Here is a 17,514-nt window from a genome sequence, read left to right on the forward strand (position 1 = left end):
TTTCGAAAAGAGGAGTTGCAGAAGATGAGGTGCAGAAACGGAAGCCAAGAACCGAGCGAAGCTGTCGAAGCTGTGCCTGGGCCCGGATTTGGGCTTCAACGAGGGTCTGCACCGTCCGTTTTGTCTAGGGCCTTGAGGTCCATCTGCTAAGCCTGGGGCTGCTACTGTATATAAGGAATTTATATATATATATTTTTTTCATTTTTTTTTCTTTTGAAGAAACTGTTTTTTTTTTTTTTTTTTTTTTTTTAACTCAGAATATTGTTGCATTTCTAATGAAATTGACTTTCGATAGTCAAACATTTAATAAAACCTAATTTAATTTTTTATTTTGATGTGACTGAACTCGAAGTTGAATGTTCGAGCTGCCTACGTACCCTTCCAAAGAAGAGATTAAGTCATAACGTAGTTCAAATACATATATTTTTTGTTGGTGCCGTACACAGTTTATGCTCTTGCGGGCTAGGAGCATTTTGTTGTCACCTTTTACGCTCGTGCGGACAATAAGCTTTTGGTGCCATTTGCAGTTTCAGCTCATGCAGGCAAGGAGCGTCTTGGTGTCGCCTTTTATGCTCGTGTAGACCAGGAGCGTTTGATGCCGTTTGCAGTTTCAGCTTATGCAGGCAAGGAGCTTTTGGTGTCGCCTTTTATGCTCGTGCGAACGATGAGCTTTTTGAATTTGTCAAACGATCTTTAAAGAGGCATTCCTTGCAATCTTCATAGCAAGGAGTCTTGACTGAGTGATTGAAGAAGTCTTTGGGGAAGAAATCGCGCATCGTGATGGCAACGGACGATCTTTGTGTCATAATTTCATCATCCTCAACATTTTCATGTAGCTTTGAAGGTTGACGGTAGCTGCTTTGCCCCCTTTCCGATTGGTGAACTTGTGGAGGAGACCTATGTTTCTTGTGCATTTTCTTTGGAGTGACATAAGTCCATCCTTCAACTTCACTTGACTTGACTGACATGGTTTTGGAGCATGCCCCCAGCGGTTGAGGTGAAGATTTTGAGTTCAAAGAGCCAGAAGTGACGGTGGTATAGTTTGACTTCACCACATCATTAAGATCTAGCTCGATGATCCCTTTCTGAGCCAACTTCATGATGAGATCTTTTAGTACAAAACACTTTTCCATTGGATGACCAATGAAGCGGTGGAATTTACAGTACCTTGGACTGTTAGTACGGTTCATATCTTCCAGCCGTTTACACTCAGGTAGGTCGATCACCTTTTTGTCAAGCAAGTCTTTCAACATGGCAACCACGTCAGAGTCGGGGAATGGATAAGTCTTCTCCTCAAGCTCCTTCAAAGTGCGTCTACGTATCTCTTGATCACGAAAAGCTTCGGTTTGAATCGCCTTGCCTCGTGTATGGATTTTGAGTGGAGTTGTGTTGACCGTCATTGCTTCCTTGGTGGGTTTCCACGTAGCCTTATCCACCTTTGGCCCCAAAACTTTGTCATTCTTGTAGTCGGCGATCTGTTCTTTCTTCCTATGACGGGTGATGCTTAACTCCATATCATGGGCGCGGGTGGCTAACTCCTCAAATGTTCGTGGTTTGATGCCTTGAAGGATGTAGTGTAGTCCCCACTGTATGCCTTGAACGCACATCTCAATGGCGGAGGTTTCAGATAGCCGATCTTTGCAATCCAGGCTTAATGAACGCCATCTATTTATGTAGTCGACGACAGGTTCATCTCTCCACTGTTTCGTACTGGTCAGCTCTAGCATGCTTACAGTACGACGAGTGTTGTAGAAACGGTTGAGGAATTCCCTTTCTAGCTGGTCCCAACTGTTGATAGACTCAGGTTCGAGGTCAGTGTACCAGTCAAAAGTGTTACTTTTCAGCGAACGCACGAACTGTTTGACGAGGTAGTCTCCCTCTGTCCCAGCATTGTTGCAAGTTTCAACGAAATGGGCGACATGTTGTTTCGGGTTGCCTTTTCCATCGAACTGCATGAATTTTGGGGGCTGATAACCCCTTGGCATCTTCAAAGCATCAATCTTCTTGGAGTAAGGCTTTGAGTACAGTACGGAGTCATGCGAGCTTCCTTCGTACTGTGTCTTGATAGTGTTTGCGATCATCTCCTGTAGCTGCTGGATAGAGAGAGATCCCATGAATGCCGTTGCTTGGTCTAGTTTCGGCTTCTCTTCAACTTTCTCCGCTGGTGGTTCCTCTTCTTCGTCGACTTCTTTCTTTAATAGGCCAACATTTGGGTCGACTTTCACGTCGGGCAGCGCATCTAGTTGGTTGACGAGTGCGGCAATCTGCAAGTCCTTATCTTCCACAGTCCGTGTGAGCTTTGCGATTGCTTCATTCATCCGAGCTAGCTGCTCCTCGATTGAAGTTGCTCCAGTGGTCATGACTTGCATGGTTGTACTGCCGCTCGGATCAGCGTCGGAGAGTAGGGACTCTGAGTATTTCCTCGGGCTTTCGTCTTCTTTACCTTCTTGAACCGTGATGTAGAAAACATCTTGGATCTCCTCTTCAGTGCCGTTTTCTTGGGTTTGTTGGCATGAAGATTTGCCAGTGTGGACGATGATGCGCCTCCTTACCTTCAATGGTCCTTTTGTGTCGACCTCTAGGATTGCTTGGCGCTTCATCCTTGAAGGAATCAAGCTTCGAGCGTCATCTTTTTCTCCTAACCCATCGAGCTTTTCTTCTTTTGGTGTTGTCTTCCTCTTTCCAAAAGGCTTACCATTATCTTCAAATCTTTCTGAAGCTGATCGTCGCAGAGGAGAGATAGCTGTGTTGCTTTGTTTCTTAGGCTTTAACAACCTTTAAAAAACAGAGCTTTGGGATGTCGGCGCGTTAAGCCTCTTGAAGACAGAGGTTCGGTCTTGACCACCAATGCGATTAAGCACTGAAGTTCTGGAGCTTGAATGGCTCATCCTATCGAAGACCGACGTCCGAGGGGAGGGTTTAGGCTCTTCTTGGTCTTGTTCAATGCTCATGCTGATGTGTTGAGCGCTAGCTTTCTTCACTTTGCTTGAAATCTTCACGGGTGCATTTGGTGTGAAGCCAAGTCCAGCTTTGTTGTTGTCAACTCCATAATCATGCTCCTTCAACTTCTTTTGAGTGAGGTCGCGATCTTTGTAATTGACGGTGTTTGAAACCTTCTTTCCAAGATTTGAAGAGGAAGCAAAGTCATGCCTAGCCTTTGACATGAGTTCGTAGGCATTTGGGTTGAAGCCTTCTTCGGTTCTCTTAGTTGGAAGAGAGCTTGGTTTCACTATGACACCATGTTGCGCCTCCAGACGGTTGATGAGTTCGGCGGTTTGCAAGTTTTTCTCCTCTGCAGTCTTTATCAGCCTTGCAATTGTTTCCTTCATCTGAACCAGCTATTTTTCAATGGAGGTAGTGCCGATAGTCATGACTTGTTCTTTGTTTGAAGCCATGGACTGTGCTTGAATATCTTGAACGGAGACAGAGATGAGAGGTAGAGATGGTCCCATTGGGCGAGCCAAGTTTGTAAACACGAAAAATTCCTGAAACAAGAAACAAGAATACGTGTACAAAATAATATTTTTGTGTTTAATGATTTTGGGGTTACAATCTCTTTGTAATTTGATCATCTGATTCTATCTTCGTAGGGTGTAGGTTTGTGGATGAGTTGTTGATCCAAAGGGCCATCGGGGCTTGATCTAAGGATGAACAGTTGATGAATGGATCTTCAAAGGGCGTTGGGCTTGATCTTGAAGAATGGGTGTATGAGTTTGTTGAGGTTGTTGATCCAAAGGGCCGTTGGGGCTTGATTTTAGAATGAACGGATGATGAATGATGAACACTTTCTTCAAGGGGCCGTCGGGGCTTGATCTTGAGTCGGTGGAAGTTCTTCAAGGGCCGTTGGGGCTTGACCTTGAAGGAGGATTTGACGAAGAACGAAGAGTGTTTTCTTGATCCTTCGGGATTTTCTTGAGAGCTTTAGAGTTTCAAGGCTTCAAGGTTTTGGTGTGATGTAAATTCCCTTCTTTTTTTCTTTCTTTCTTTCTTTCGTTCAAAATGAATGCCTTGGCTTCCTATTTATAGAATTCCAAAACTTGATTTTTGGATTTAAATAATCAGATGAAATAAATCATTTCTGCCAGGTATTGACACGTGTCCTATTTGATGACCTTTCCAATTTATTTCGGTTTTTCGTTGAGTCACACGCTACATGTAAAATTTATGTGACACGTGAGCGTTGAAATTTTAATTATTGGTCAACATTCATTTCACCGAAATTTTTGACGTCTACAGTATTGATCCTACAGATAGATTGGTGTCTCCGTTGTCCCTTCAAGCTCGACAAGTGGCATTTTTCCACGATCGGCTGCAGAAGGATCGACCTGGTCAATCGCCTCAACCACAGCTGGAGGGTTAGTAATAGGGGGTTCAGTTGGTCGAAGGTGACTCGTTAGCGGGATTTCATCACTACCATCATCCAGAAATACGAGTTGTTAGTATCCAGAATGTAGTCGAAGAAAAAGTTGCTAGCAACAAAATCATACCTCTTTCTCCAGAACGACCACTGGTTTTGTTTTTGGATTTGGGGGGAGATTTTTCTCGCCCAAGGTGGCCGCTTCTTCCAAGACAGGAGCAATGGCCAGCCCTGGATTTGCAGGTTCCATGACCACCAGATCAACGATTGGCTTGACCACGACTTGCTGAACGAGACAGACCTCAGGTGCTTAAATGGTGGGAGATTTTGTTTGCATATCCGTCGAGGCTCGAATGGCAGGAGCGAGAAGAAAGTCAGCCGTTGCTCTTGAGGTTTGGCTGGAGATGACATGAATCTCCCGCTCCTCTTTTTTCGCCAACCTTTTTCAGCATTTAGGCCAGATTGTTTGCTCGGCAAGGTCGGCAGAGGGGTCGTGGTTTTCTTTAGCAAAAGGCCAGGTTTTTTCTTGGCCATGGCCGCAGCTGCCGCATCCATATAACTGCCTAAAAAAACTAAAATCAAATCAGAAGGGAGTTTGAACAAATGGCCAAAGTGAAATGATAGACGCAAACAAATACCTTGAGCCGTCTCTTTAGATTTTGGGGGGGAGTCTTCTATGGATGGTCGTCGAAAATCTTCTTGATAATGTCTTCGACCGACGCGCCAAAAAAGTCTTGGGTATATATAGCCCACCAGTCAACAAAGATGGCAGTATTGAGAGTCTGAAAGACGTTCTACCGGAGGGGGAATTTCTTACACCTTTCCTGAAATTCTTGCTCGGCTTCCCTGGATTCTTTCTCTAAAGAACCAGAGAAATGGGATTTTTTCTCTAAAGAACCAGAGAAATTGGGCAGCCTTGGAGGTAGCCGAGTTGCCGTGTGGTGAAATGGGGTTGGTAGACTTCCCAACTTGCCCACTTAATGTCACAGCCAAGAAGAAGGTTGCAGGTCAACACAAACGATCCCCAGTTATTTCGGAGGTCAGCATCTTCAACTTCACTCCATGCTAAGGCTGGAAGCTTGATGGAAGGGGGATATTCTTAATGACAATAAATTAAAAACTCGTCGTCGAAAAGGTCTTCTAGGTCGAAAAAGTATTTTAAAACTTCCTGGGTCGAGTGAGGAGAAGCAGGTTGATGCGAGATTTATACGCGCATAAATTAAACCCTCTTTTTGTCAAATTGTAGTATATGTATAAGTAGGGATCGTTCTGGACCGGGGATTAGGAGGGATTGTTAACCACTTGGATTTGACTCAAAAACGTAAAATAACAATATGAAGCACTATACTAGACTCAAAGAATGCAAAACTAAACTTTAAAACACTAAGACAAACCAAAAGACTCAAAACAACACAAACACACTCAAATCTGCCTAAAAACCACTTTCTGGGCAGATTTGAGCACAAACACAAATTTGGATGAAATTAAGTAATAACTTGACTCAAGAACGTAAAAACACAATATAAAACACTAAACTAACTCAAAGAATGTAAAACTAAACACTTAAAACATTAAAACAAACCAAAAGACTCAAACATCACCCAAAACACTCAAAACTGCCTTAAAATCACTTTCTGGGCAGTTTTGAGCACTTTGGTGAATTTGGACGAATTTATGTAATAAATTGAATCACAACACTTATAAACACAAACTAAAACACTTTCTAACTAAATTGGACATTAAAGTAAAGGGGGAATTAGATTTGACGAAAATTGAAATAATGAAACAAATTAATAAACTAGACAGAATGTAAATATGGATTTGTGATAGAATAGAATGGATGGATGCTAGCTAAGGGGTTCATCTCCATACATGTTATACTTGCATAATAAAATGATTTCCAATTGCATTTCAATAAACCATGAATTCTCAACACCCCAAGTTAACCGTGATGCACTAATTAACCTTCAAATCTTCCTAACGTTATTGAATTGGATGGGTTAGCGCATACAACAATTCAAAACATTCCCCACAAGTCCCCTACATGATTGCATAATAGAGATACAAGCAAGAATCATTACGCTCTATGAAAATTATAAGTGTTGACGAGGCATTCGTTACTATGGATTGCATGAAACTTATGCCAAGAATTCGTTTAACGCGATTGTTTATAAGCAACCTCCACTACTTGTGAATATAAGTTCGTAACTATTAGGTGAAACTTACTTATATTCTAGCGTCATATTCATGCATGAAAATTAAGCGTGCACTCTCAATAACATACATAAATAAGTTATCAATCAAACGGTTAAACAAATTGAATCCACAACTTATGAAACGCAATTAGAAGTAATCAAATCAAAATGCAAGCATAAACATATATTTCGAATCACCCCCTAGCTAAAGGGGGGTTTAGATTCTCATAACTTTGAAATCAAAGAAACACCTAAACATTCCAACAACTCAAACTTGAATTGTATGAACGTTTAGGCACTCTTCTCTTCCATTCCTCATACGTACAAAACAAAGAGAATTGAATTTAAACATTGAAATCAAAGAAACACCTAAACATTCCAACAACTCAAACTTGAATTGTATGAACGTTTAGGCACTCTTCTCTTCCTCGTTGTTGTAGCACAAGGTCTAAGGATAGTTTGATGGTATGAATGGTTTGGGGAGTGGTGGAAATGGAAGGATGGTGTTTGGATTGTAAGGGAGAGGCACGACAAGGGTGGTTTGATGTCTACATTCTGAAAATGGAAGAGTGAATGAGTTGAGGTGTGTTAATGGATGGAATGGTGGAGTGAATGGATGAATTTCTGTGGTGGAAGATTGTGTTTTGTGTTGGAAATGCATGTGAATGCATGTGAATGTTGTTTGTGTGAAGTGTGTGTGGGTTAAAGAGTGAATGGTGGTGTAATGATGAAGTGTGATGGCTGAAAATGTCAAGGGAAATGCATGTGATTGCACGGCAAAGAATTTCAGGATGCATGTGTGTTGGTGTGTTGTGTGATTGTTTTGTGGTTGAATGATTAAGTGGCTGAATTAAAGAATGGGAGTGCATGTGGCTTAGGTGGTGTAATGATGAAGTGGGAATTGAAAGAATGTGGTTGGAAAGTGGAAGGGAAGGCACGGCACAAAGGGGGAAGTGTTGGAAATGCATATGATGCATGCCAATGTTGTCTTTTGGTGCATGTGTGTGTTGAATGGTGTCCTTTAATTATGCACGGTTTAGGGCTGTTAAGGGGAGAGAAATGGGAGTGAATGCGGCTTAATGATGAAGGGGGAAAGCTTGGAAAGCATGTGGCAAGGTTGGTTGCATGATGATGATGCATGTGAGTTGAAATGCATATGTTTAAATGGTTGAAATGTGTAGATGATTATGAGTATGATAAGTGATAAGTGAATGATGTATTAAGTGATAAATGAATGATATGTTAAGTGATAAATGAATGATATGTGGTGAGTGATAAGTGAATGGAAGTGATAAGTGATAAGTGAATGGTTTGATAAGTGAATGATATGATAAGTGAATGCTTATAATAAGTGAATGATATGATAAGTGAATGATATGATAAGTGAATGCTTTAAGTGTTTAAAATAGGGAACAAAGCCCTTCCTTGCATGGCAAGGAAGGGAGACACAAGGAAACACACGACAATGTCCTAAGGTTGCAAGGAATGTTGTTTTTGTGTTCTAAAATGCGTAGGAGTCTTCAATGATGCTTAAACATGAGGTCTTTTAGGATTTAACTTTCCTACTTCAAGTCTTTAATTTCGTCCATCCTCTTGGCTCCAAGCATATGATATCCATTCCAATCTCTAATTTGCTCCAAAAGGCTCCAAAAGGCATCCTTTTGCATACCTTGCCCTTAGAACACTTTGGTCTTCAATTAGGTCTTCAATTTCGTCCAACACTTTGGCTCCAAGCATAAGCTATCCATCCTTAGCCCAAAAGTGCTCCAAAAGTCTCCAAAATGCATATTTTTGCTCCTTTAGCCCTTTGGACCTACAAACACACGAAAATAGCTTAAAGTACTAAAATAACTAAAGAAACATAACGTAAATGCACGAGAACAAGCCATTTAAGTCGCATGAATATGCTCCTATCACAGGTCTAAAGCCCAATTGAAGACCTAGTGCTTCAGAGACTTGAAGTTAGGGACTTCTGGCCTAAAGGTGGCGAAATAGACTTGTAGCCAAAGTTGAAAAACCCAGAGTGGGCCATTTTAGTGTGGGTCAATCTTGTTAACCGTCGTCTCAACTACGCAACGTGCGAGGTTAGCGAGGATGGCTGAGCTAAGAGCTATGATCGGAGCATATTTAGGCAACTTAGTTAGCTTGTTTTCTTACATTTACGTTGTTATTTCATAGTTATTTTAGTATTTTAAGTTATTTTCGTGTGTTTGTAGGTCCAAATGGCTAAAGTAGCAAGAAAGTGCATTTTGGTGCATTTTGGAGCAGTTTTCGGCTTGGAATGGATAACATATGCTTAGAGCAAGGTGGATGGATGAAATTGAAGACCAAAGGAGGTTAGGAATCTGCTAAAGAGATGGAAGAAATTAATTCAAGATTTGGAAGTAAAGAAATCAGCCACAAAGAAGGAAACATGAGTTAAACTTCCTTATTTTGACTTTGTTTCCCTAAATCTTTCCTACATAAGTTCCAGCTGCCAAAGAGAGTCCCTAATTAATTTAGACACTTAAATACAAGTTCTAGAAGCCTTAATCCCAGCTAAAGGAGGATGTCGCACCCACCTTACCCTTTTTCCTTCCTTGTCGTGCAAGGGAAACCACATTCCCTTTCCTATTCTTCTTTGCCGCAAGTTTCCTATCCTTTTCCCTTGGGATTCTGACTTTAATTCTCCTTTTCCTTGAGGATTTGGGGTCCAATTCTTTCCTAAACCATTTAATTAAAGTTAAGATCCTTTCCCTCAAATATATACCCTTTGCCACACCCATACACACATCTATTCATTCACATACACAACTAGCCATCATTCATCTTTGAAGACATCATCCCGCAGCCCTCATCACCTTCCATACACCATTCCGCACTTCTTCTTCTACCATATCTCCCTTCCATTCATCTATCCTTCACCCTAATACACTACAACCCACTTTTTACACCCTAAAATCTTTGTGTCGCAGCATAGTAAGGAAGAAGGAGAGGAGAAGCACCCTTGGATGTTTTTGCATTCAAGTTGGATTGTTGGAACGTTTTTAGGTGTAATCTATCTTTTGTTTTCAATGTTTAATTTAAGTTTTCTTTGTTTTGCTGTGAACATGAGAGGCTAAACCCATTTTAGCTAGGGGAGGCTTTGAAACAATGATTATATTTGTGATATGAATTGATTAATTCCAGTTGTGATTTCATAAATTGTGAATGCAATTTACTTAACCGTTTGATCAAGAACTTATTCTTGTATGTTGATTAAGGAGGCCTACTTAGTTTGCATGCTTGAATTTGATGCTAGAATATACGGGAGTTTCACATAATCGTTACAAACTTATACTCACAAGTAGTAAAGGTTGCTTGTCACAATCATGTTAAGTTAAATTCCTGGCATGAGTATCATGATATCATAGTTACGAATGCCTTGTCAATGCTTATGATTTTCATGAAACTTAATGATCTTTGCTTGTATCTCTATTATGCAGTTCATGTAGGGGACTTGGGAAGAATAATTTGTTTGCCGATGTGTTGTCCATACAATTCAATGATTTAAGGAAAATCTGAGGGTCAATCAGTGATGTCACGGTTAATCTGGGGTGTTGAGGTTCATAGTTTATTGAAAAAGTAGCTGGAAATCAATTTGTGTTCAAATGTATTATGTGTGGAAAAGAATCTTCTAGCTAGCTTATCACCCATAGTTTCCCCAAATTCATCCAAACTTTGTTTAAGTCTTCAAGTTACTTGTTTTTACTTTAAATTCATCAAAAACCCATAGTTTATGCTTGTAATATGATTTGATTACCTTTGGTTGGAATTTCATGTATTGTGGATTCAATTTGTTTAACTGCTTGATTGATAACTTATTTGTGTATGTTTATTGAGAGTGCACGCTTAATTTTCATGCATGAATATGACGCTAGAATATAAGTGAATTTCACCTAATAGTTATGAACTTATATTCACAAGTAGTGGAGGTTGCTTATAAACAATCGCGTTAAATGAATTCTTGGCACTAGTTTCATGTTCATCATAATAACGAATGCCTCGTCAACACTTATGATTTCCAAAGAACGTAATGATTCTAACTTGTATCTTTATCATGTTGTTCATATAGAGAACTTGTTAGGAATAATTTGTTTGCGATGCATATTCATCCAATTCAATGATTCTAGGGAAATCTGAAGGTTAATTTAAGCGGACCTAATTAACCCGGAGTGTTGAGTTTCATAATTCATCGAAAGACCAACTGAAAATCAAATTGTATGCAAGTGTGACATGTGTGGAGAAGAACCTTCTAGCTAGCATTCATCCATATTTTCATCACATTCATAGTTACAATCTGTTTTAAATTAGAATCTGTGCATTTAAGTTAATTTCGTCAAAAACCAAATCCCCCTTTACTTTAGTGTCCAATTTAGTTAGAAAGTGTCTTAGTTTGTGTTTATAAGTGTTTTGCATTCTTTGAGTCTTTTGATTTGTTTAAGTGTTTTATTGTTTAGTTTGCATTCTTTGAGTCTAGTTTAGTGTTTTTAACGTTTGTTTTACATTTTTGAGTCAGTTTCCAAGTGATTTAGTAATCCCTCCTAATCCCCGGTCTAGAACGATCCCTACTTGCATCTTTACTACAATTGTCAAAAGAGGGTTTTAATTTGTGTGCTTATTTAGTTCGCATCAATTAGGTTATTCGAGACATTTCAGTTTTTGTTATAAAGGTATAAAAGTCGATTTAGCTTCTTCAAGGTCAAAGCTTGACTTAGGAATGAAAGCCAAGGACCTCAAAAGCGATGGGGCAATGTTTGGGCCCAAAATATTGGTGTGGGCCGAGTTAGGAGTAGTTCTCGACCCAGCAGTATGTTTCTAGAGTCATCATGTGCTGCTTGGTTAAGATCAGCTGAGTTCTAGTATGAGGCGGATTGATAGGGTGAATCAAATCCTAGTATCATAAGGAGTCTCAATAGAATGAGGATGCTGAGATTTAAGATGTGAATGGGGTCGGATAAAGAGGTTGGTTCAAAGTCCTAATGAAGGAAAGATTGGCCGAGATTTGGTTAGATTAGGATGAAGAATCCTAATCCGAGTGTAGTTCTGGTTTGGTCATATCGAGATTGGTTGCTATAAATAAGAAGGGGTGCATCATTCTAAAGCCCTCTCAAATTCAACACATAAACTACCTTGCGCAAACTCTCGCTCTACACAAAACCTCTCAAAAACCTTGAGATTTTTTTTTTTTATGCCAACACATCTTCAATTTGGATAAACAGCACTGTGAAGGCAACCAGTGACATCTTCAGTATGGATAAACAGCATTGTTGCCGTATAATTAGCCGACAGCAGAGCACCTTCAGTTTGGGTAAACAGCACTGCGTCGAGACCAACTGGTTATCTATCCAAGTCTTGGTCGAGAAGAATTTTCGAATCCTTATTGGCAGATATCATCTTATTAGCCTTCTCGGCGAAGTGAGGTGTCATAAATTACTGGGCTCGGCACATTGAATGCCGAGTTATTTTATGATTGGATACTCACAAGTAAGTTTTAGAGTTCGGCATTCTGACGGCCAAACCACGTTTACCATCAAGACATACATCTCTTTTGAGTACTTGTGTCCATATAGTTTGGTACCGGTTCAGCATGCTTATAGTCTTACGAATATAATCACCATGACAGAAGCCGACGCTGATAATCCGTGAACTTCGCAAGACTAGGAACCTTGTCTTCAGGCTCTAGAACCCAAAGGCCGAGACGTGTTCCTTCCTCAGCCGCAGTTGCAAAATCAAGAAGTCAACAGGGCACTCAACGCAACATCAACACATTTTATTCCTCGGTCGAGCTCAGCCGACGAGTTGGCACACCCTGCATCAACCGAATGACATAGTTAACTTATTAATTACTCGGCTTGGGCGCCAAGTAGGCTTGGTAGTTTTTAGGGTCAACAGTATACAACATTTTTAAATGCCATGCAATACATATCATTACATTTACATCACAGTTTTTCATTAATCTTTGTCTGAACTAGAATAAAGATCATCACTATCATCAACATCGTCGTTCACACATTCGGGTGCATTGTATTACGATAGATCTCTGAGGTCAATCATAATGTAGTCGATCGGTATTTTAATTTCAGGACCTCCAACTACCTGATATGGTTCTTGTACAATAGTCATATCCCGTAATGTATCTGCACCAAGTGTCGTTGAAGTCTCCAATTGTTGATCAGCATCGTCACCATAATCGTCATCGGCAGTAGGATCCCAGTTTGAAATATCATACAGCCCTCTGTGCTCAATCATTTCAACTACTTTCCATCCCCACCCCCCCCCCCCCCCCCCGCGCCCTTAGTGTCGTAGAAGTCTCCAAAATGTAGGGGTCGTTATTATATCAACATCTATTAGTGTTGACCGATAGCAAACCATCGTCTCGCTTAACACTTCCAACCCGACGTGGGTTTGTATCAAACCAACAACACTTAAACAAGATAACTTGACACTGGTCTTTGTAAAGCAATTGCACAACACTTGTCAGTTTTCCATAGAAATCAATGTCTGCAATGTCGCCCGCACCCGGGACATGTACCCCACTCACTATTTTGCGTACAAGACTTGTCATCGCAATCAATTGCCAAAAACTTGATGCCATTTACATGACAATCGGAGTACAATTTTTCAATGTAAGCGGGCAAATTCATTTCCTTCAATTTCTTTACCTAAATAAATGAGAAAAAGTTGTCGTGTTAGTTTAACATTTACAATTACGCAAATAACCCAAAACATGAACAACTTACACTTTCATGAAACCATCGAGGAAACAATTCATGATACTTTTTGGCATATAAATGTGAAGGATGTTCCCGCTTCATCATTTCTTCATGCTCCTCTAGGTAGGTAATTGTCTCCTCACAATTGTTAAGTACAAACAAATGTGCTACCTCCATGTCCATTTTGTCAAACGATTCCCCTCTGATTGGTTCGTCAAAGGGTCGTGCAATTTGGGTAAAAACAAAAAGTTTTTCACTTCTCACACCAACATCATTATTGCATTGCTGTTAGTTGAACGTAGTCAACGTCTTGTAGGTACATTGCACAAAATGTAAGATACTCAAATCCAACCCATGCCTCCACGATTGATCCTTCGGGCTTTGCCCTGTTCCGTGCACTCTTTTTTAATTCACCCAGTAGTCGACATCAATAGGAGCATATTTAGGCGACTTAACTAGCTTATTCTTATGCATTTGTGCTATTATTTCTTAGTTAATGTCGTATTGCAACTCAATTTCGTGTGTTTGTAGGTCCTATGGGTTAAAGTATCAAGAAAGGGCATTTTGGTGCATTTTGGAGCTATTTTGGACACTATGTGGATAGCTTGCATATGGGCTAATATGGATGGACGAATTTGGACTTCAAGAGGCTAGAAATGTGGAAAGAAGAGGAAGGAACTAAGCTAAGGGCAAAGTGGATAAGGAAGTAGCTCAAAAGAGGAAACCCTATCCAAAACCTTATCTAAACCTTATCCAACATTATCCAAAACATTATCCAAACTTTATCTCATCTTATCCTATCCAAACCTTATCATGTCTTAATCCTAATTGCAAGGGGACCTAAATAGATAATTCTAGAACCTATTTCTAGAAGCATCCTATTCTAGAAGGCCCAAATCAGCCACAAAACCCATTCTTTCTAGAAACCCTACAAAAGTGGTGCACCAAACCTTTCTAGAAGGCCTTGCCTTGCCTTGTAAGCCAAGCCACCCTTTCCCCCACTTGTGCCGCACCTTCCTAGGCCCAATTCCCTTTGGATTCTGATTTTCAAGGCCTAGTCCCTTTTGGATTTGGATTACGCAAGCCTATTATGAAACTAATTGGGCCAAACCCCTTCCTAGGTGGATTTGATCACCTATGGCCGAATTCTAGGGCCCTAGTCCATAAAATCTGTTAAGCCTAACCCTAATCTACTTAACCCTAGGACTATATAAACATAAAATCAGCCAAAATTTTGTACACCCCCTTATGCTATTCAGAAACCCTTGTGCCGCAACCTCCATTCTCCATTCTTAACCTCCATACACCTCCATACATCTTCCTACACATCTGCCGCACCTTTCCCACCATAATCAACCATCCTCCATCCCTCTAAACAAGGAAACACCATCCAAAACCCCCAATTCCACCACACACACTTTATGCCGCAGCAAGGAGGAGGAAGAGGAGCCAAGCCGTGCATGCCATTCATCTTGGAATTGCTGAAGCGTTTAGGTGTAATCTTTCTTATGATTTCAATGTTTAAATTCTATACTTTTTGTTGTGCAAGCATGAGGAACTAATCCCCTTTTGGCTAAGGGGGAATTTCGAAACCATGGTTATATTTGCATGATGATTTGATTACTTTCAGTTGTGATTTCATGAATGATGAATTCAATTTACTTATCTGTTTTAATTAAAACTTGTTTATGTATATGAATTGAGAGTGCACACTTAATTTGCATGCATAAATATGATGCTAGGGTATAAGGAAACTTCACCTAATCGTTGGGAACTTATATTCATGAGTAGTGAAGAATAAGGAAACTTCACCTAATCGTTGGGAACTTATATTCATGAGTAGTTAAGATTGTTGGTCACAATGATGTTAAGTAAATTCTTGGCATAAGTATCATGCGCTTTCATAGTTACGAATGCCTCGTCAACACCTATGATTTCCATAGAACCTAATGATCTTTGATTGTCTTTCTATTATGCGCTTTCATATAGAAAACTTTTAAGGAATAATTTGATTGCAATGCGCCATTTCCATTCAATTCAATGACCTAGGGGAAATCTGAGAGTTAATTTAAGCGTACCTAATTAACTTGGGGTGTTGAGGTTCACAAATTCATTGAATAAGCAACTGAAGATTGTGTTGTATGCAAGTATGCCATGTGTGGAGAAAAACCTCCTAGCCATCTCACCATCCACTTGATTCTATCAATTTTGTCCAAATCTGCCTAGTTTACATATTTGTTTTGTTTGTTTGATTTTCGTTCAAAACCAAATCCCCACTTGTCTTAGAGTGTCTAATTGGTCCAAATATGTTTTAGATTGTGTTTTTAAGAGTTTTGAGTCAAGTTAGAACCATTTTTCGTCCAAGTTTGTGTTTTTAAGGCAGTTTTAAAGGTTAAAACTGCCCAGATTGTGTTTTTAAGGCAGTTTTGAGTGTTTTTAGCCTATTTTGAGTCTTGTGAACGTGTTTGAGTTTTTTAAAGTGAGTTTAAGTGTTTTAAAGGTTAATTTTATTTATTTGAGTCAGTTTAAAGTGTTTAGCAATCCCTCCTAATCCCCGGTGTAAGAACGATCCTTACTTATTTATATGCTACAATTGTCAAAAGAGGGTTAATTTGTGTGTTAAGTTAATTTTCGCATCAACATCAATAAACAAATTATCGTATAAAATTAGTCAAATTGTACATACATCACCAATTAATATAGTATTTATGGCGATTATATACCTTTCTATCAAATACATTCATCGATAGTTGACGGGTCCAGTTAGAAGGGCCTCATCCCGCAAGTGAAGCATCACGTGGATCATACTTGTGAAGAAAGCTAGAGGAAATATTTTTTCAAACTTGCATAGCACTTCAATAATATCGTCGCATAAAAGTTTAACATCGGAGTTCCGCAAAGATTTTGCAGTTAATTGAGAAAAATATCTTGCCAACAACATAATCGGTTTCACCACGTCTTGGGGCAAAAGGTGTCGAATTCCTACTGGGAGAAGGCGTTGAAGTATGACATGACAATCATGACTCTTGAGGCCGAAAAATTTGCCTTCATCCACTTTTGCACAACGGCCGATGTTTGAAGCATACCCATATGGAAACTTTACAGAAGATAGAAACTACAAAATCTCTTTCCTAAAACGATGTGAGCTTCTTTCTGGCTATGTCTCTGTCCCTCGTCATCCATAAACCTGGCCTAATGCCCATTTTTTCCAAATAAATCCAAGCTTTTATTGTGTCCTTTGTTTTTCCCTCGATGTCTAATATAGTTCCGACCAGTGTATCAAACACATTTTTCTCAACATGCATTTCATCGATGTTGTGTCTCAATTTTCATTTAGACCAATACAGGAGCTCGAACAACCTCGTCTCTATGTCCAGTTTAGATGTGTGTCTGGGTTTGTCCTATTTACGGATTTTCCCAGCAGAGCAAAATCCAACCAATTCACCTGAGCCAAAATTTCATTGCCGAACCATTCTCTGGGTCTTAGTCGAAGCTCTATGCCGTTGAAGAAAGTTGTCTCGTTCTAACGCCACTCATGGTCCTCTTTGCAAACTGGGCATGCGTAATAGCCTTTAGTGCTCCACCCAAACATCATAGCGTACGCAGGAAAATCATTTATAATCCACATCACGGCTACTCTCAAAATGAACATCTTCCTAATAGATTTATCGTATGTGGGAACACCGCTTTCCCATAATTCTTTTAGTTCATCGACCAACGGTTGTAAATACACATCAATACACGTGCCCAGATCTTCAGTTATCAACAATGTCATCATCATATATTCTTTTTTCATGCACTTCCAAGGTGGCAAATTATATGGAATTACGAAGATTGGGCAAGTACTGTGGTTTTGGTTTAGAACCCTAAACGGATTAAACTCGTCTGTCACAAGTCCCTATCTAATGTTCCGAGCTCACGTGAAAATTCAAGGTACAGCCGATCAAACTCTTTCCAGGCCTTTCCATCTGCAGGATGTCTCATAACATTGTCATCCACTCGTCTATCCTTATGCCACCTCATGTCGCTTACAGTGCATGTATGCATAAACAATCACTGTAACCTGGGCTTTAATGGGAGATAATGCATAACTTTTTGTGGAATCTTCGTTCTTCTATTCTGAGATGTCATTTTAAACCGCGACTCATTACATATTGGGCATTTATCCAACGCTTGATTCTCTTTGTAAAACAAAATGCAATTATTTTTATATGAGTGAATTTTTTCA

At 39.8% G+C, this 17,514-nt stretch overlaps 1 protein-coding gene across 1 annotated transcript; it reads right to left on the bottom strand.

Annotated features, from left to right (window-relative positions):
• Positions 1–644: 644 nt before the first annotated feature.
• On the bottom strand, positions 645–1,671 carry LOC148696333 (uncharacterized). The gene has a single exon (XM_088696204.1). The coding sequence runs from the start codon at positions 1,605–1,607 to the stop codon at positions 648–650; it is 960 nt and encodes a 319-aa protein (XP_088552330.1). The 5' UTR covers positions 1,608–1,671; the 3' UTR covers positions 645–647.
• Between the last annotated feature and the right edge of the window lie 15,843 nt (positions 1,672–17,514).

This window comes from Pyrus communis, chromosome 6, assembly GCF_041283825.1.
Source record: "Pyrus communis isolate YQ-2024b chromosome 6, ASM4128382v1, whole genome shotgun sequence".
Classification (NCBI taxonomy): Eukaryota; Viridiplantae; Streptophyta; class Magnoliopsida; order Rosales; family Rosaceae; genus Pyrus; species Pyrus communis.